This window comes from Neltuma alba, unplaced genomic scaffold (assembly GCF_004799145.2).
Source record: "Neltuma alba isolate B1F8T4 unplaced genomic scaffold, ASM479914v2 tig00005191_pilon, whole genome shotgun sequence".
Classification (NCBI taxonomy): domain Eukaryota; kingdom Viridiplantae; phylum Streptophyta; class Magnoliopsida; order Fabales; family Fabaceae; genus Neltuma; species Neltuma alba.
The window spans coordinates 2552-23577 of record NW_021634011.1 but is presented as its reverse complement, the minus strand read 5'-3'; the positions used below and the strand labels follow the sequence as shown (position 1 = coordinate 23577).

At 35.2% G+C, this 21026-nt stretch overlaps 3 protein-coding genes across 4 annotated transcripts; 1 reads left to right on the top strand and 2 right to left on the bottom strand.

The window, feature by feature from the left end:
* Window positions 1-3605: 3605 nt before the first annotated feature.
* On the top strand, window positions 3606-5414 carry LOC114747022 (receptor-like protein EIX1). The gene has a single exon (XM_028935308.1). The coding sequence runs from the start codon at window positions 3606-3608 to the stop codon at window positions 5412-5414; it is 1809 nt and encodes a 602-aa protein (XP_028791141.1).
* Window positions 5415-9041: 3627 nt separating this feature from the next.
* LOC114747025 (glutathione S-transferase 3-like) lies at window positions 9042-10261 on the bottom strand. Its single transcript, XM_028935312.1, has 2 exons — window positions 9822-10261; window positions 9042-9660 (listed from the first exon to the last, which is right to left on the bottom strand). Exons 1-2 carry the CDS (start codon window positions 10134-10136, stop codon window positions 9313-9315), a joined length of 663 nt encoding a protein of 220 aa, XP_028791145.1. The 5' UTR covers window positions 10137-10261; the 3' UTR covers window positions 9042-9312.
* Window positions 10262-12451: 2190 nt separating this feature from the next.
* On the bottom strand, window positions 12452-17798 carry LOC114747023 (leucine-rich repeat receptor-like serine/threonine-protein kinase At1g17230). 2 transcript variants are annotated; one of them, XM_028935311.1, is made up of 4 exons: window positions 17473-17798; window positions 14255-16972; window positions 13691-14074; window positions 12452-12770 (listed from the first exon to the last, which is right to left on the bottom strand). In XM_028935311.1, exons 2-4 carry the CDS (start codon window positions 16950-16952, stop codon window positions 12754-12756), a joined length of 3099 nt encoding a protein of 1032 aa, XP_028791144.1. In that variant the 5' UTR covers window positions 16953-16972; window positions 17473-17798; the 3' UTR covers window positions 12452-12753. The 2 variants fall into 2 exon arrangements, with proteins under 2 accessions (XP_028791144.1, XP_028791143.1); XM_028935310.1 differs by having other exon boundaries at window positions 14255-17798.
* Window positions 17799-21026: the final 3228 nt, after the last annotated feature.

Here is a 21026-nt window from a genome sequence, read left to right as displayed (position 1 = left end):
AAACAAAGATAACCGTTTTGTGCATGGAAAGATTGAGACATATAATTCATGAAGAATGCAGAGACAACACAGATGGAAGCCCGTGAGATTCCCAAACAATGGGCCTAATATTTCAAATGATATTTATGTCTTTTCAGATTCATTGGAAGCTACCAATACTCTACTCCGGGACAGTGGAGGAGATCACCCCTTCAGTGTTGAGGCTGAGGAAACTAGGAATATGTTATATGGGAAGGGGGATGTGGAACTAGCTTATGCAAGGCGAGACGTGTTGGAGCTTTTAATTAATTTTTTTAATTTTTTATCTTACATTCCCGAAATTTTAAAATTTTCTAATCCTGCTCCTCTAATTTTTTGAATGAAATTATTAAAATTTTCTTTTCCCTCCTCCCAACCCTTCATTTCTTTTGTACCCTCGGGATGTATACAGTGCTCTCAAGCCGGTATTGCCATTCTTCACGAGTTCAATGGGGTTCAATGTCTTCGGTTAGACCCAAACCCAAACTATATTTTAGGGTAGGCTTATCAAACTCAGTATCTGTTCTTAATATAAGAGCTAGTTAACTAAATTAAGTAGATTAAGAAAATTGTTCGAGGTAGTTATTTGTAACAAATGTATTGTCTTTTCTCAAATAACTTTACTAATCATGTGTATTAGCTAAAATTATTATTTGATTAAATATTTAATATGTATAAATATTACAAGGACTATCTTGAAAAAATAGATAAATTTGAGAAACAAAGTAGATTGGGATTTTATATTTAAGACCAAATCGAATGTCAAACTAGCTTTTATATTAAAAACTAGAGGTAGTATGTTAATTCTTCCCTTTTATTTTTTCTGCGCACAAATACCTTAATTCTTATATGAACAGACTCAGATTTATAAATAACTGTATGTTAACGAAACAAGTTACAATTATTATTTCATGCCATTACATATAACAATGTAAATATTTTGACACTGATTTTAATGGAGCTTGAATTCGACATACTTTCCATGAGTATGAAATACTGAATATTTTTAAAATATAGAGATTGTTTGGTTTCTTGTTTTGAAAATAATTTTTTGTTTTTAAAAACAGAAAAACAAAAAAATTTGCTTGGCAATTTGTTTTTAGTTGATTGTTTTAAAAAACAAAAATATGTTTTTAAAAACTGAAAAACCAAAACAAGTTTTACATGTTTTTTTTTTGTGTTTTTTTTTGTTTTAAAAAATTGGAGAAATCTTCTTCTCTTCTCCTTTACTACCTATTACTTATCACTATCGGTGATAGCTACCATTTGTCAAAGCGTAATTTTTTATATTTTTTTTAAATGTGATTTTTTAAAAATTATTTTCCAAAAAACTGTTTTTGTTTTTTGTTTCCAAAAATTGTTCTTAAAAAAAATTTTATAAAATTGTTTTGAGAATAAGAAAATACAGAACAAAAATAAGCGGGCCCTATAATTTTCCAAATACTAATATTTTTTCTTTCATCTTTATTACGCCTGTTAGTATAATACTATTTGAAAATATATTGAACAAAATATTATTTTTCTCAACTCAATTCCTAACAACCATACTCGAATCAACTAGTAAATCATGATTCATGAATTCGCAATTATATATATATATATATATATATATATATTAAGCGTATTCCGAAAATGGGATCTTTTAGCTCATTAAATTATTGTTCTTATTTTTTATATCATTTTTACATAAATATTAAATTTAATAAAAAGCATAATGTACCATTTTATTTCTAAAATATTACTCTAAAAAACACACAAGAACAATCGAAATAATAATTCAATTATACTTAATTTAAGAAATGTAACGGATTTGTAAAACCACAAAGCGACTTGCCCCCTTTTTTTGCCCGGGGGGGGGGGGATTTGGACAAGGTGTTAAAAAATGTTTTTTCAGGTAGCAAATTATATCGCGCGCACCATACCGTGCTAATGGAAGACCTTGACTTCTTTACGCCTTCCAAACATGCAACTATTGTGCTAAAGGGAGATTATTTAATTCCCAAAGTGAAGCATACATTCATGGATATCACTTAATGGTGGATCTACTTTTATATTTTTTCTTCTTCTTCTTCTTCTTTAATAATGATGGTGGTAACTTTTGATTTTTTTTCTCTTTTTTTTGGCAGGCAACTTTCGATTTTGGTCACTCAATCATCATTATCATAAATAGGCTTTTCTTTATTTTTATTTTAAAATGTTTTTTCAACTCTTTAATGTGATGTTTAGAAAAGCGGCATTTAATCTAGACTAGAATTAACTATGAGAATAACTTAGTCAATTAGTTATAAGATCGGTGCATATATTCATCCCTTTCTTTGCCAGCATGTTGGAGAATTGCAGATGCGAGCGCCAGTTGCCTACACAAGGAAAGACGAGCTCTTCTCAACATGAAGAATGCCTTTGTGGATGATTACGGTCGTTTGTCTTCATGGGGCTCTTCTCCAGATTGTTGCCATTGGAGTGGTGTTCATTGTAATACTCATACTGGCCATATATTTTAAGCGTATTCCGAAAATGGGATATTTTTTTATATCATTTTTACGTAAATATTAAATTCAATAAAAAAAATGTACCGTTTTATCTTTAAAATATTACTCTCACAAACACACAAGAACAATGTCAATCTTTTTTTTTTTTCAAAAAAAGACATTTGGACGGGGTGTTAAAAAAATCTTTTTTCAGATAGAAAATATATCGCGGGCACTATGCTAAGGGAAGACCTTGACTTATATGCGTCTTATAAACATGCAATTATCGTGCTAAAGGGAGATTATTTATTTAATTCCCTAAGTGAAACATGCATTCATGTACATCACTTAATGGTGGATTTACTTTTTATATATTCTTCTTCTTCTTCTTTAATAATGATAGTGGTAGCTTTTATTTTTTTTATTTTTTTGGCAGAAGGTAACTTTTGATTTTGGTCAATCAATCATAATGATAAAAAATAGGCTTTTATTTTATTTTATTTTAAAATTTTTTTATCTTTTTAATGTTTAATTTTGTGGACTTATTGTAATTTTTTATATATAGATATATTTGTTTTTGGAAAAGAAAAAATATATCTACAAATTTTCTGATTAAATTAATAATATTGTTGAAACCTTTTTCCATGTATCGTTTTATCTAGTTATTAATAAAATCGTTACTTAAAAAAAAACACCGAAGAAAGATGTGTATACAGTGTACACGCTAAATTATTCACTTTTGTCATCAATTTTTTTTATTTAAAGCCTCTTTTTTAAAAAGACAGATTTATCTGAACAAGGAGTAAAATATTTCAAAGTTTCTTCATCGGAAAAAAAAAAAATCAAAGTTTATGTTTATGGTCAGCCGTGAGGAGAACCGATCAGGTCTGGAACTACATGTACTATTATTTAAGATTGTTGTAATATCTACTAAATCCAGTTGAACGATCAGCCTCTAATATATTTAAGAATATATAAGAGAGAGAGAACATTTTGACAAGGCCAAAGAATTCTTTTCCATTTGCCACTGTGGGGGTTTTATAAATATGGAGGGGCCTCGCGGTTGCTCATGCAGTGCCATTGTTGGAGTTTCCTATTGTTGCATGAGCTGCAATAATGATGAGTGTGAGCTATCTAACTTTTGTGAAGCTCCTGCAACCAATCATCATACTCACGTTGCTCTTGCAGGCTGAGTTGTTCATCATAGGCTCATGTTGGAGAACTGGAGATGCGAACACTAGTTGCCTGCACAAGGAAAGACGAGCCCTTCTCAACATGAAGAATGCCTTCGTGGATGATTCGGGTCGTTTGTCTTCATGGGGCTCTTCTCCAGATTGTTGCCATTGGAGTGGTGTTCTCTGCAATCCTGACACTGGCCATGTTGAGATGCTGCATCTTCATGGTGATTTTGAGACCAAGCAACCTTTAAGAGGTGAGATTAGCTCATCATTGACAGAGTTGCAAAAGTTAAATTATTTAGATCTTAGTTTCAATGATTTCAATGGCAGTCAAATCCCAAAATTCCTTGCTTCCCTCTCCAAATTAAGATACCTCGGTCTCTCTGATTCTTCTTTTGGCAAAGAAATACCAACTGAACTTGGCAAGCTTTCAAACTTGCGAATTCTAAATCATTCGGACAATTCTTTGGTTGGTAATATACCTTTCCATCTTGCAAACCTTTTAGGTCTACAAGAGCTCCACCTTGATTGGAATCATTTAGTGGGCAATATCCCTAGCCAACTTGGTAATCTTTCAAGCTTAAAGATACTTTCAATTGGCAACAATGATGCTTTGGAACTTGATGACAAGAGCTTGGTCAACTTTGAGTGGCTTTCCAATCTTCAGTCATTAATTTTGCTTGATTTAAGCTCTGTTTTTAATCTTAATTACTCTAGCAAATTGTTGCCAATTATTGGCAAGCTTCCAAACTTGAGAGAGCTATGGCTTGCAAACTATAGCCTGACAGACAATAATATTCTCTCAACTCCTCCATCCCATTTGAATTTTTCTACATCTCTTGTGACTCTTGTTTTCGATGACAACAAGCTCACATCATCATTATTCCCTTGGCTGTTCAATCTAAGCTCTAATCTTGCAGACCTTTCTCTACAAAATAACCACTTTACTGGTCCCATTCCAGTCGATTTTGGAAAAAACATGAACTCTTTAGTGTCCGTTTGTCTTTCTGATAACGAGCTAAATGGAACAATCAGTGACATCCATTTTGATAACCTCACCAAGTTACAAGACTTGGAATTATCTAATAACTTGTTGACCCTCAAATTCAGCAACCATTGGATTCCACCTTTTCAATTACGAGTACTAGGGTTAGCACACTGTAAGTTGGGTCCTGGATTTCCTAGATGGCTTCGCACTCAAAATAATTTACAAGTTTTATCTATTTTTGATGCTGAAATCAATGATTCTATACCAAAGTGGTTTTGGAGACTTATAGAGGGAGCAAATGTACTTCAAATAGAATCCAGCAATCTCACAAGGGCAATTCCAGATTGGCCACTTGAATTTAATGTTTATGATATACCATTCGCTTCAAATCAAATTAAAGGTGCCATTCCACCATTCCTGCTAAAGATTCGATCTTTAGACATTTCACAAAATCAAATTTCAAAATTTGTTCTTCCATGTGACAAGCAAATGAGTGCAATTGTTGAAAATTTGGCAGTTTTAAATCTCTCAAGTAATAATTTATTGGGGCAACTTCCTAATTGTTGGGATCATTTCAAATCTTTAAGGATTTTGGATTTATCTAATAATCAACTCTCAGGAAGGGTTCCTAACTCTATAGGGTCCTTAACTCAACTTAAGATGTTAGTTTTGCGAAACAATCGCTTCAGTGGTGGACTTCCCTCCTTGGAGAATACAAATGAAATGGGAATGTTAGATTTGGAAAAAAAAATTACTTGTTAGGACCAATACCACTTTCATGGACAAGAGACAGCCTAAAAGAGTTGGAAACTCTTAGCCTACGGATGAATCAATTAGATGGAAATTTGCCCTTGCATCTACGTTATTTAAGGAAGGTCAGAGTTTTGGATCTCTCTTTTAACAAGTTTACAGGACCCATACCAAGTTGCCTCGACAAGCTGGTTGCAATGGCTCATAAATATGTTATAAATGATTCCAATTATTATCTCAGCCTCATTGAGAACGGAACACTTCAAGTAGGTGAATATTTTGATTGGAAGTTGCCTATGGTATGGAAAGGAAAAGAATTGGTGTACAATGACCGTTATGGGCTTATGAACATTGATCTCTCTCACAATCAATTGGAGGGTGAAATGCCAACAGGAATTGGGAAATTGGTTGACTTGAGATTGTTGAATCTATCATCAAATAATTTGAGTGGAAAAATTGTTTCAGAGCTAGGACAAATAAAATCATTAGAAGCTCTAGATCTATCGAGAAATCATTTTGATGGAGAAATTCCTTCAAGTCTTGCTGAAATATCTTCCCTAAGCATTTTGGATTTATCAAACAACAACTTGTCAGGGGAAATTCCACCAGGAACACAAATGCAATCTTTTGAGCCCTCCCGCTATGAAGGAAATCCTTACCTCTGTGGGAGGCCGTTGGACAAGCTTTGTCCTTCAGAAGATCATCCATTTGGGAATGAGATACGACAAGCTAACCAAGCTGCTGATGAAGACAACTCTTTCATGAAAGGATTCTATGAAAGCTTGGGCGTGGGATTTGCTACTGGATTTTGGATAGTATTTGGATCATTGTTGGCTATTCGATCATGGAGGCATGCCTACTTCAATTTCATGGGCAAGGTGTCAGACTCTCTCTATGTGACAACAATGCTTCTTGTGGCAAGATGGCGCAGGTGGCTCCCCAACTAAAAGGTGATACTTTCTTAATTATGGTTGTTATCTATCAACAAAAGATTTACATTACTTTTGTGTTTCTTTCTCAGTTATACATCAGTTGTAAGATTTAATTGTTTCATTGCTGATTGTAATTATATCAGCTGGAGCTTGGCAGCTTGGGGTTTATCTGCAACAGCCCTAACACAACTCTTGATTATCAGATTCCGATGCCAATGCCATATATTAGTGGATGCGACATTATCTGTGATATGATAGTTCGTGCAAGAAGACATGCGTAGTGTGATAGAAATTAAAGATAAGAATAATAATTAGAAGGATGGCATCCAGACTTGGAGTGCATGATCCTCTGGTGTCAGTTCTTTTAGGTATGGAATTATTTATTGTCTCTTGGGACTGTAATTTTTTTTGTAATCTTTATTGGCATGAACCTGTTGTTAGTTTTACTGTGTTATGAACTTCATCATCATACTACCCGTATTTAATAATTATATTAAATTATGAGGGATTCATGAGTAGAACCATGAGCAGAACAAAACTCTGCCACCAAATTTTTATGACACCTACATTTTCAATAGTAATCTGTGAATTTAATTTGGAGAAGTCACCAAAAACGGGTTGCGCTCACGAAAAGATTTTCATGAGTCATTGGCAAGAAGTGATATCAAATACAGAAAATTTTAAATATACATTCAGATCCGTTTTATAAAGAATTTGTAGAACTTTTTTTTCTTTTTTTGAAAACTTGGAGACTATATTAATATTTCTGTCCGATGTCAACATATACAAGTTATACTACCTCCAGTCTTAACTAAAACTTTATAATTAGGACGGGAGGTAGTATTATTTAGAAACTATAAATAGTGCAATTTATTTCTAAAACTTAAAAAGCGTGCTTAGTATAGTTACGCATAATTATGCAGAGTTACGCATAATTATCCAACTTTCTGCAACAATTTCACGTTCAATTTCGTCTGCTTAGACCACTCTCTCAGTCTGAAACTATTGTTCAAAGTGCTTGTGTATTGGCCAAGGAAGGACAGACACAAATGGCTGCACTTGTAGTACAAGCATCTCACAGCGGCCCTATTTGCCATGGCGAAGCTCTCCAAGTGTGGGGAGAACGAAGAACCCACTGCTAAAAAACAGGGACAACAAGCAATGCAAGAGGATGCAGAAAAATCATAAGGAAATCAAATCTTTATTATAATTCATTCTGGCAGAAGCACTAAAACATGAATACGTAGGCCTTGCTTGCTGTCCCCCTTTTGCACCACTGGGTTCTTCCAATGGTAAGTGATGCCTCACAATCAATTTTTACAGAATTCCCAATGTTGTTTTTTTATGAAGTATGCATGCTCTGTTATATTCTCATCCAGCACAATCAGATTCATGAACCATTTATTTCAATCTGTTATACCCCTCTTCTTTTTTCTCACTCCCACATAACGAAACCTATAGGAAGAACACATAACCTAAACTCAAAGGGCTATTAAAACGCTATCCAAATCTTCAAAGCCCTCGTAGTTGTAGTAAATGGAGAACTAAGTCGAGGTTGTTTTAGCAGTCACCTCACCTCGATGATGAAACCCAGTTTATTAAAAGGACCCTTTTGGCCATCTTAGCTCCGGGGAGTTGGCCACGTGAATTATATATGCTCTATCTGAAAACAACTCGTGATAGTGAATGGCGACGCAAGGTTGGACCCTTCAACTCATTCTCATGTCTTTTGAGTTTTCACCATGAAAGTTTGGCAGATATGGGTCCTCCCTTCAATCTGAACCTATTATTCAAAGTGCTTGCGCAAGGGCCAAAGAAGGACAGAGACATGCGGCTGAAGTTGTAGCACAAGCATCTCACAGTGGTCCTATTTGCCATGGCGAAGCTCTCCCAGTCTGGGGAGAACGAAGAACCCACCGCTGCAAAACAGGGACAAGAAGCAATGCAAGAGGATGCAGAAAAATCATAAGCAAATCAAAGCTTTATTATACTTTATTCTGACAGAAGCACTAAAACATGAATATGTAGGCCTTGCTTGCTGTCCCTCTTTTGCACCACTGGGTTGTTCCAATGGCAGTCTCCTTAATTTTATGCACAAGTGATGGCTCACAATCAACGTTTACAGAATTCCCAATGTTGTATTTTTACGAAGAATGCATGCTCTGTTATATTCTTATCCAGCACAATCTGATCCATGAACCATTTCTTTAAATCTGTTATACCCCTCTTCTTTTTTCTCACTCCCACATAACGAAAACTATAGGAAGAACACGACCTAAACTTAAAGGGCTATTAAAACGCTATCCAAATCTTCAAAGCCCTCGTAGTTGTAGTAAATGGAGAACTAAGTCGAGGTTGTTTTGGCAGTCACCTCGATGATGAAACTCAATTTATTAGAAGGACCCTTTTGGCCATCTTAGCTCCGGAGAGTCGGTCACGTGAATTATATATGCTCTATCTGAAAACTACTCGTGAGAGTGAATGGCGACGCAGGGGAGGACCCTTCAATTCATTCTCTGCCTTTTGAGTTTTGACCATGAAAGTTTGGAAGGTACGGGTCCTCCCTTCACTACACCCAAGACTCGGCTCCTCCAAATCAATTTGGATTCCTTAACCCGAACTTCGTTTGGAACAAAATACAGTAAGGAATCCAAAGTTCATTTGAAGAGATTTTATAATGAAAGATTAAACAAAACATCACAAGAGGTTCATCCCAGAATCACAATGGTAAAAGGTTTTTATTTACTTCACTACGTTCGGATCTCACAGAAACACGAACATAATTTGATTCCGTACTAAGCATTAAATCTGGCAGACACACCCAAGTGGCCATCAAACTCACAATCTTAAGGCAGACACACCCAACTCTTAGCAATCAAGCAAGCACACTACTACATAACAAACCAAAACAGTCATAAACTTGATGATCCAAGGCTAACTTATCATATTAGCCCATTCAAAAAGTGCTTTTTATTTATTCAAGCTCCAGTCATCACCTTCTCTAAGGCCAAGATATATTCATAGACCTTCTTCTCATCAGGAAGAGTCTTGGACACACTCTCTCTGCTCTGAACGCACCTCTTCACCCAAGCCATGAGTTTTGGGCACTCAGCTTCCATCTTGAAGTGACCATAAGTCTCAAAGGTGTAAAACCAGCAAGAAAATGGAATCAAACCAACATCAAGAAACCCAAACGAGTCACCCCCATAAAAGGGCTTGTCCCCAAGTGCCCCTTCCAGAAGCTTAAATATGTCGAGCAGCTCTTTCTTGGCAGTCTCGTGCTCTTCTCCCTTTGAAAGCCACATTTTCCTCCACGTCTCATACACCTGCATCCCCATCAATCCCAATTCTCTTATTCACAGACGACAAGAGATATATAAAGATGAAACATAGATTTCCTCTTCAAATATAAAAAGATTTTGGCACTGAGATGAACAACAAGCATGGTAAATAGAACAATTCAATAAGAAGAGCTCATAGAATTTACCTTTTTGTCAATGAAATCAACCCAGAATCTGGCTTGAGCTCGCTCGTATGGATCCGAAGGCAAAAGCGGAGATTTGTCCTTCCACACCTCGTCGATGTACTGCACAATAATGGCAGATTCGCAGACGGGTTTGCCGTTGTGGACTAGAACTGGGATTTTCTTGTGAATCGGATTCATTTGCAGAAGCAGAGGGCTCTTGTCCCTCAGATTCTCTTCCTTATACTCATACTTCACACCTTTCTCTGCCAGTGCGATCCTAACCCTCATTCCAAACATGCTCGGCCATGTATCCAACAGAACTACCTCGCTCGCCATTGTTGCGCTCGATTCTCGAACGTTTGAGGTACCAGAGTTAGAGAGGCTTCAGTGAATAAGAAAATATCTTAAGGATCAAAGAAACGAGAGAATGGCTGATTAAGTTCCCCGGGCCTAACACCCTTATAGATGAAGATAAGGTTCGCGAAACAAACAAAGCCAACGGAGATGGAGATACTTGGTCCCAGAAGAAACAAGAGAACTCTGGAGCTCACACTCTCTTAGAATTCTCGGGTGATCTCATGCTCTCATAATAATAGCATCATGATAATTAATTATATTTAGGAGTTCACCGACGCTGTTATCTAGAAAACTAATCCTGACCAAGCGTCATTTTTCCTAGAATAATTCTAAAAGAAGGTGGAGCAGTTCAATGTTTGACAGTGACAAAAATTATGAAATCAATCGAAGCCATCTAAAAATAATATTGAACGAAGAGATTTTTTTTCCCCCAGCGAACGAAGAGAACTAAAAATTGACGTTTTACTTTTCTTTTTTTTTGCCATTAATTGACATTTTACTATTATTTTTTCTTTTAGGTGTCAACCTACGCACCATGCTGAACATTTTTATACTTATTATTGAATTATTTATAGCCGGCCGCCGCGCTCGAAGATGGCCTCTAGCGTTTGAGTGCGTAAGTAATATTTTTTTATTCGCGCCTATCTTAAAATAATTTTTTAATGCAATTTTCGTCCTAAAATATTTTCTCAGTAGCAACGTGCACTTTAAATTGAAGATATTGAGAGCCATTTTAAAATTAAAATATTAGATACATCAAAAATTATTTTAAAATATACTTTAAACTAAAGTGTTGCTGAATGTATAAAAAATTAGTTTAAAATGTGAAGTTTAATGAAAAAAATATTTTGAGGTGTTGCATATTACTTGGTTTAATCTCTAAATTTCAAATGCATAAAAAATTAGATTGGGATGCTAAGTTAATCTCTAAAAAATTTTTTGCCAAATAAATATTAAATATTTACATTTTTTAAATCAAATATAGATATTTTTTAACTAGAAATAATTATGTTCAAGATACTGTTAGGAAGTTGTATAGAGATTTACATTGATATCATTAGTTTAAGAGAGTGTTTGAAATATCCAAAAAGTACTTTAAAAGATGCTCTTATACAAATTAAGATAAAACTCCTCTTATATATTTATTTCATATATCTTAAAAAAAATTTTAATACAAGAAAAGGCTAAATGCCTAAAAACTCAGAACAACTAAAGGGGATTAGCTCCCAAACTCTCAAAACCAACAAGATTCCTTAAACTAATAGGGTAGGAGTCCATAATACTATTTTCGGTTTTAATTATAAAATCCCGTTTGTAGTCTACAAATGAGGTCTTAGAACCAGAAGTGGTAGTTGAAACAGACAGACTTTGTTTGGCCAAAACATCGGCGAGCTCATTTTGTTCTTTGGAAATATGTTGCCCTTTCACACTCCATGAAGCTCTCATAAGTTTCTTGATTTAAATAACTATAAAATCACTTTTAAAACGATAATTTTGTTTCTATCCAAACACTTTTTATTCATTTTCTTATCCAAACACTTTTTGAATGTCATCTTATGAGCTAATCCCTGTATAACTATATACATTATCCCTTTAGAAGTTAAGAATAATCTGGCCCTCGTTTAAGCCCAATATCAAAATCGGATCCATTCATTAGATGCGAGTGTAACCCATGATTTTTCGCTGGGGCAAAAAAAAAAAACATTTTTAACAATCTTTACCTTCCCCACAAGATCCACCCAGCAAACTTAGTTGTCCCACAAACTCTCAAAGTCATTGTTACCTGTTATTTGGGTTCTTCGACAAAATAGTTTACTAGGGTCGTCATGGTTTTGGGATATCCCCCCCCCCCCCCAAAAAAAAATTTTAGTAACCCGTACAAATGGTGTCGGCTCTCTTTCTTTGTTTCTTGTACAACAGATGGTGTTGGCTCTGTAAAGTGTAAACCACAAAACTTGTCCATTTGTCATTATTCAGATCCTCTCCATTCGGCAATTAAAGGCACTCACGGTGCAGCAATAGATTGTGATTCCATAACTACATATTTTCCCTTTCTCTTCATCAGCATTCCAGGAACTGGAGAGGATTCATTTTAAATTTGCCCTTATACTGCAAACTGGCTCCCGTTTGAGACACTACAATGTAAATCTCCATACAAGTACTGAGAAACAAAAAGCTTCTTTAGAATAGCAGTAGAATCCTTCAAAAACAACTTTTTTAATCATAATTTACAAAATACGAAGTAAATATACGATAAAAATTGTCTCAAGTTGCATGAATAAGTGCTTTTTGGGAGCACAAAATAGAATTTTACTGCAATGTGTGCCTAATGCTGCAGAAAACCAGCAGGCATTGTACAGCGAACTTACAATCACATTTTGCTGTATTGAATTAAGACATAAAAAACTTACAAATCATGACAGATTCAAGTTTATTGATGTTGGGAAAGAAAGTGTTCCCAGAAATATCTTATAAAGGAACTTACAGTGGTGGGACATCTGGTTGAAGATAAAGCAAAAGCTTTGCTTCTTTATGGTTATATATAATTACTTCTAGCCTCAATGGAATTAGGCTAAGACAAGTGCGAGCTCAAATGTTAAAACTCTAGATCACCTGCACAAGTCGCCACAGGCCAATTAGTTTTCTGAGTTGTTGATGATTAATCATAAGAAGTTTGCGAAAGAAGCTCAGATGTTTTGATTATGGAATATATATATCATCGACTCGGATTTGCAAATTTAATCTGGCACCTTGTATCTTAGCAAAGATAGTAAGCTAAGGGGATTTACTAATTTTATGGACTTTAATTCTACATATCAAAGTATAAAACCGACCAGCAGTGATTCTCAAAACGATTTGTCGCTCCTGATAGAAGACCAGCAGCAGCAACACAGTCACAGGGTGAAAGTCCGGTGAGGCAATGGCAAAACACAGAATTTTAGATCATTCCATAGAACCAATATGCATGACATCAACCAGTTGAAAGAAGCATCAATAGAAAGGAAACTCTTTAGGACAAGGAAGAATACATGCTTTTCTCTTCAGATGTATGGCTTATTAAGCATATCACAGAGAAGCATTAGATAAAGAGCACGATAATCCAAAAGAACTAACGAGAATTGAAATTCAAATAGGCATCATGACGATTAACAAAATCACCGTTGGCAACTATTTGAGAATGTCTTATGTATCACTGATACATGTCTTGCTCCATATTTTGCATTTATTTACTCTTTGAAATGGTTCGTAGCCAATGATCTATAGTTTGTATTCACAAGAACGACACTATCCACTGATAAATTAACTTTATAGCCTTCAATGTGAAGTAATAGACAATTAATTTAAGAGGAGCGGAGTCCCATCACAGGCAAAAGAGAAATGTCTCAGCTGAAATTCAAAATGAGATTATTAAATGTATACGTAAATATAATTCACCAACTAGGCCAAAATGAAAGAAGATCAATTCCTTCAAAACTAACAGGGGAACTAATTCAAACTGAGATAGCTCCATTAGTAAATACAAGGTTTCTAACCTTTGGACGAAGCATCTTCATCTAGTGGGGATTCTGATGTCGGAGTCAATGGAGAATTGTTGACATACTCCCTAGCATCAATCAACATCGCAATGACCTCTTTCATTGTTGGCCTATTAAGTGGGGATGTACTGGTGCAAAACAGAGCAATTTTGAGAACAAGAGACATCTCGTCGATTGTTTTTTGTGCACTCAGATTTAATCTTCTGTCAAATAATTCAGATGTTGGTACTGACGCTTGAATTGACCTTCTCACCCAAGTAACTAGATCACCACCTTGCTCCAAAGGTTGCACAGGTGACCTGCCAGTAACTAGTTCCAGCAAAACTACCCCGAAGCTATATATGTCACATTTCTCAGTCACCTTCATGGTGTAAGCATATTCTGAAAAGATATCCAGGAAACTATAAGAAACAAAAGCAAAAACTATGGCCATAAGCCAGCCGATTAAAACATCATCTTCTTAAGCACATCACAAAAAAAGCTTTTTTGGCAACATTCATTATTGCATCAAAGGAATTTAGAATCAGCATAGAACATTTGACAATCAGTTACCCTTCTTACCAGGAGCAATGTAGCCATATGAACCTGCCACAGCAGACATGGATTTGGAGTAGGAAAAGTCGACCAACTTAGCCAGGCCAAAGTCTCCAACATGAGCCTGATACACCTCATCGAGCAATATATTGTTTGACTTTATATCGCGGTGGATAATTTGAGGTTTACAATCGTAATGAAGATAGCACAAGCCTTCTGCTGCTCCAAGAGCAATTTTGTAGCGACTGCTCCAACCCAATATACATGTGTTTGGATCTGAATGAAGTTGTTCACCAAGGCTACCATTTTCCATGTATTCATACAAGAGAATATTAGAATCCTCATGACAACAGAATCCAAACAGCTTCACAATATTTCTGTGCCTGATCTTTCCCAGAGTCGAAATTTCTGCAAGGAAACTTCTGTCTACATTTGCTCCTTCTCCACGAGAATTCAACTTTTTGACAGCTATCACCTCACCATCGGTCAGAACAGCCTTGTAGACAGTTCCACAAGCTCCTCTTCCTATAACCAAAGCTTCAGAAAAATTGCTAGTAGCTTCCAAGAGATCCTGGTATGTGAAACCTTCTTTAGGGAAGTAATAGTTATCTAGGACATGAGGTTTTGATTGCCCCTCAATTGAGACAAAAGAAGAGCCACGGCGTTTCATGGCCCAACATATAAAGACTATGAAAATGAGAGAAACAAATCCCACCACTGCAGAAACAATGCTCACTATCTTTTGCTTTGATGAACCATCTCTGGACCAGCTTGGAGTATGAGATGGATGACAATAATATGAACCTACTCGACACAACCCATTGTTTCCAGCAAAATTTGTAAAATTCATCTTACGAAATGCCGGCGTGTCTGGAATGACCCCTACCAGTTTATTGTTGGAAACATTGCATAGTAAGAGGCTGGGAAGGTCACCAATTGATGTAGGAATTTCACCAACAAGCTGATTGTCATTTAAATAAAGACTTTCCAACATTTGCAAGCTCCCAAGGCTGTCAGGAATTGTACCAGAAAGTTTGTTATAACTCAGGTTAAGAGCAATCTGAAGAGCAGCTAATTGTCCTAAATGAAAAGGAATGCTCCCAAAAAACAAGTTACCGCCGAGTTCCAAATCTGTAAGACGTGAAAGGTCCCCTAAAGCACTCGGTATTGTTCCAGAGAGTCTATTATCTGAAAGTTTCAACAGCTCCAGATTCACCAGCTTGCCAATATCATCTGGAAGATCACCAGTGAACCCGTTTCTACTCAGATCAAGCCTCTGGAGTTTTATGCAGTTTCCCAACTCATGAGGTATACTTCCACTGAGAAAATTAGAGGAAATGTTGAATGAGACAAGCTGTGTTAAATTCCCAATCTCAGGAGGAAGATAGCCTAAAAAATAGTTATCTGATAAGAGCAGCCTCTTTAAATTCTTGAGTCGACCTATCCCATGGTCTATTAGTCCTGAGAACCGGTTCTGCTGAAGTTCGAGGGCAGAAAGATTATGAAGTTCATATAATTCAAGAGGGAAGCTTCCTGTCAGTTGGTTGTCTCCCAGCATTAGCTGCACAAGAGGCTTGCACATTTTCAGGTCATGAGGAATATTGCCAAGCAATTTATTTGACCCAAGACTGAGGAACTGCAATTTCTGATTGCGGCAAAGATGCGGAGGTATCATACCAATAAGATAATTCATGGATATATCAAGAACTGTAAGGTTGCTATTAGATCCAAGATAAGGAGGAATTTTACCCTGAAGGTGATTATCAAACAACTGCAAATCCACCATGTATGTAAGATTTTGAAACACTAGTGGTATTGTACCTGATAAGTTATTTATGGAGAGGTCTAAATTCTTTAAGAGCTTTAAATTCCCAAGCTCTTGAGGTATGTCTCCCTGCAGGAGGTTTTCAAATAGATGAAGCAATGTAAGACCAGAGATCTGACCCAACTCTTTGGGAATATTTCCACTTAAACGATTTTCAGACAGATCTATCTCAATTGCATTTGTGCAGTTCCCTAGCTCCACCGGAATTGAGCCATTCAAGCGGTTAGTGTATATGTACAACCTTTGTAAATTTGATAACTTTCCAAGCTCCTTGGGGAGAGCTCCACCAAATGAATTATGATGCAAAGCAAGCGATTGCAAGCTACTAAGATTTCCAATCTCAGGAGGGATCTCACCAGATAAAAAGTTTTGCCATAGATTTAACTCAGCAAGGTTCTGAAGCTTTTGAAGCTCCCTTGGAATGGACCCTTCTAGCTGATTCTGTGAGAATCCTAATATCTGCAAGCTCTCACACTGGCTTATTTCCGCAGGTATTGGACCTGAGATGCTGTTAACACCTGCCCTGATGATTTTAAGCTGCTTCAACTTACTGATTGATGTGGGAATTCTCCCAGTTAAGTTGTTGCTATAAATAACTAGCTCTTCAAGTGAAGTTAAATTCCCAATCTCTTCAGGCACTTCACCATGCATGAAATTTTCACAGACATAAAGCTTTCTTAGTGTGGTGATTTCGCTGAAAGGAATCAGAAGTTCCCCATGGAACCTATTTGTGCAAAGGTCTAATATCTCCAAACTACGACAGTCAACAAAATCCACAGGAATAGGACCAGAAATGAAATTTTTCGACAGATTCAACTCAACTAGCCGTGGAAGGTTACAGATGGTGGGAGATAAAGCACCAGACAGATTGAGCTGATGAAGATTTACGGAAGTTACCATTGAATCATCACAATGCACACCTTTCCAATTGCAAGGAGTAAAATCAGAAGAATTCCAGTTGTGAAGATAATTTTGGGTGTCAGCAAGAGAAGCTTTGAACCGCAAAAGATTTGAACCATCTTCATTAATCGAACTTACAAGGAAGATGCCAAAACAAAATATTAGCATCAAGCAAAACCGTTTTTTGAGGTTGCAAGCCGGACATATTGCCATTTCGCCCGCAAAAGTCAAGTTGTTAAAGCAATTCCGCAACTTTATGATCGGAAAGCATATATAAAATGGAAGAATAGCAGTGCAGAAATCTTTTACAGAAGCAGAAGTGTGAACATGAGAAAGTTCAAGGTTTAAGACAAAGCGGAAGATGAAGAAGAAAGCAGAAAATACCGTAATGGGAATGGAACCAAATCTCGTTGAGACTTAACCAAATTTCACGTCCACAGAAAAACAGGCAAACCCACGGAAGCAATCAATAGGAATCGCAGGGATATGGGAGAGAGACAGAGAGTGACAGAGACATAACCATTGATAGATGAGGAGCATGAAAGTGGAGCTGAACCGCTCGAGTCACGTTGTGGAAGGGATTGAAATGCTGGGTCAACGCGGGATGATCACTTTACAGCGAAGTGATGAGACGAAACCAACTGCTGTGTTCTGTTGGATTTCTTCTTTCTCCTCTTTTTGCTTCGTGTTCTGGCCATCCTCCACCAGGAGTAGTTATCTTCTTCAACTGTTACTATCATTTGCATTTGAAAGATTGATGAGTTGACGGGTTTAAACAATAAACGGTGCAGATTGAGAGGAGGAAGACGTGGAAAATTCTAGGATCCCAATCCCCGCCATTGTTGTTGCTGGGCCTGCCAATATGGAAATTCTAGTGGGAATTTTTCGCGCTGTTCCTTGTGAAGTCACGAGAGTAATGATTTCCCCTTCTGCTCCCAGTCAGTGGCGTGGTGCCACTTCATTCATTTTTCTAACTTTTTAGTGTGCACATAGCTTTCCGCAAAAACATTTCTAGCAACATGCTCTAGTCCTGCACAGTAGCTCCAATCCTTAGATAAGCTTAACAATTAATCTGCAAACACAGAAAAAAATAGTTAAATTATTTATTTATCATGAATGTGTATTGGTTTTTTTAAAAGTATGGATAAGATGACTGGACTTATCTATTGGTAGAAACCCCTGACAGTCAATAGGGATTTTTGGTAAAAAAGTAAGAGATAAAATGAATTGAGATTTTATATTTATAAACAAATTCAATTTCTGATTAATTCTTCTACTCCTTCGGTTCTTAATATAGCACATAATTATTCAATTAGTTGTGTTTTTAAATGTAAGGCTCATTTCTCATATCTATAATTTTTTCAAAATATTGATATTCTCTCAACCACAATCAACTAGAAGAGTGAGGGAGAATATTAAAGAAGATAATTATGGTGTTTTCAAAAAAACAAGTCATATTATAATTAACTAACTTATCTAACTTTCTTAATATAATCAAATGAATTAAATAGATCTTATACTAAAGACCGAAAGAGTATTAAGTTTTAGAGGTAGTCTAATTTATACCTAATCAAATTACCAGAACCAGATCATTCAGTAAAATTAATTTAAAACAATAAACATATAAGAGATGTAATTTTTTTAAAAAAAATAGTCTTATTTGTAGAGAAAGTGAAAAAGGGAAAATTTGAGAAAAAAATATGTAATAATTTATTAAATGAGAGAATGTGTGATAATGAAAATATATTTATGTATTTAATGGGGTAAAAATAAAAATGATAAATTTAAATTTCAGCTAAAAAAAGTATAACATAGAAGGAATATTCAAACACTTGCAAAAATTTAAAACTAAGAGTTATTATCTTTAAAAATTTTGGCAAAAGAAAAAAAAAATAGTCATCTTTACCGTGTTTAAATATATAACTATTTTTCCAACTCCTAATAAATCAATTTACCGCCATAAAAAACATTTAATTACGGGTAGATTTCTGAAAGGAGAGAGAAACATTTAGACATGACTAACCTTTTTTTTTTGGGGGGCCTTGACATGACTAACTTTCTCAGTTTTAATAATGTTGACAACTGAGTATTAGATTGAAGATCAGAGGCAGTAATTTATAATTTATTATCCAGTTTATAAGTTATAATACTACTTGTTAAAAATTTAAGATGAGTTGTTAAAACACCTTATAAGGTGTAACTTGGTGTGATTTTAAGAGCCTTCAATCTAATGTGTCAAATTTAAATTCATAGGTATCGTTTTTATTTTGTTTCAACGACTGATTGTCCAGGCCCACAAAAAAAAAAAAAAAAAGACGATTGATTGTGCCTTCTAAGTTACATTTTTCTCTAGGAATTCAATTTTCCTTCCTTGTCAATGCAGAAAATGAATGAAAAAGAGAAAAGAAATTCTTAAAATGCGGCGTACCTTATTCCATGGCCTACCAATCAATTAGCATGCTTATTTCCCTAGATAAAGTCTTAAAAAATCAATCAATATTATTTTAATATGTGTTCGAAGAATTTTGCATCATATCCAACTCGCTCCAAATTAGTTAGAACATCATGTAACTTTTTATGAACATAATGGTATTAAAAAAAAATCTTAAATTGCGTGCACGAACTAAATTGTTAAGATCAAAAGTTAGGCATTATGTTAATCTCCTAATTCTAATTTAAAAAACAAATTTTTTGAAAAATGTAAAGGATGGATAATTTTATATGTGCCAACACACTGAAGTGGTTGATATAATGGCTTAGTGATAAATAATGGCATTCCCATTTGTACCCAAACTAGATGTGGTCCACTTTGTGCCTAACACTATATATATGAACTTCAACCCCTCATTGGGTGTTTAGCATTTGTTTTTAATAAAGTTGGGTTGCTTTTGTCACATCAAAATTGACTTCATCTTCTATTTTATTATTGGCGTGCAACGTTTATATAGTCTCATCCATTATTTCAGTTATTTTTTAAGTATTGGTTTTAAAACTAAGTTATCCTTTCTAGTGTCTTTTTTGACCCTCCCCACTTCTGAGTTTGGGCAATCAAGATCTACCCAGATTCCATTATTTTTGAATTTTATAATGTTATGCAATGCTTAAACATATAATTTAATCAACCAGGGTGGCAAAGGTATAATATGACAAAAAAATATGAGTATGTAGTTTAATAATAATTATATTATATCATATAAACATCTCATTTGATTGAAGTTTCGCATACATCACTTGAAATTAAAAATTCATTGCATTTATCTTAGTCTAATGTTAAATTCTTATTCTCCTTAAAAAGAAATCCATGATTTTTGAATAAGAATACGAATTGAGTTAATAAGAAATATCCTCATAAAAAGTTAAAACTTGACCATATTGTAGACTAAGTTTTAGTTTTAAGAGTGAACAGTGCATACTATAAAAATAAAACTGTTCCCAATTTTTATAATTCAACATTCGAATGTTAAATACAAATGTCTTTTTTCAATGTGATCTGTTTTTTTTTATTAAAAAAAAGAATATTAAATGCGTAATATTTGCATCCACAATAGCATAGCTTTTAAGTTTTCGACATTAAGATTAAGGAGTTCAAAACAATCTCACTTATAAACTTTTTTTCTTTTAAATAAAGAATAGGTATACTCCTATTGGAGGCGATCCTATTCGAGGTATTGTCAGACACTAAATGTGGACACTTTTTCCAGTGGGGATTCAAACCTTGATTCGTCATATTGTGAGAAACTAACCCTTCCACTAGATTCAATCCCTGTTGGTCACTTAAAGACTTTAAATCTAAATACGTTGTAAAATATTCAATTATATCTCTTTATCTCAAATTATGGGCTTTTACAATTGGTCAAGCAGTTATTGGGTACACACAGCCCATTAACCCCTTTCAGCCCAAACCCGCTCTGCCATTTGAAAGCATATTTCTTCGTGCGTGAGCATTAACTTTCGGTTCGGAGGAGTGCATATTTAATGCGCGACAATATTTAAATATAATTATTTCTAATAAAAAAATACATACGCATAGCCAAGAAAAAAACCTCAACAGGTGGGGATGGAACAGAATAAGTA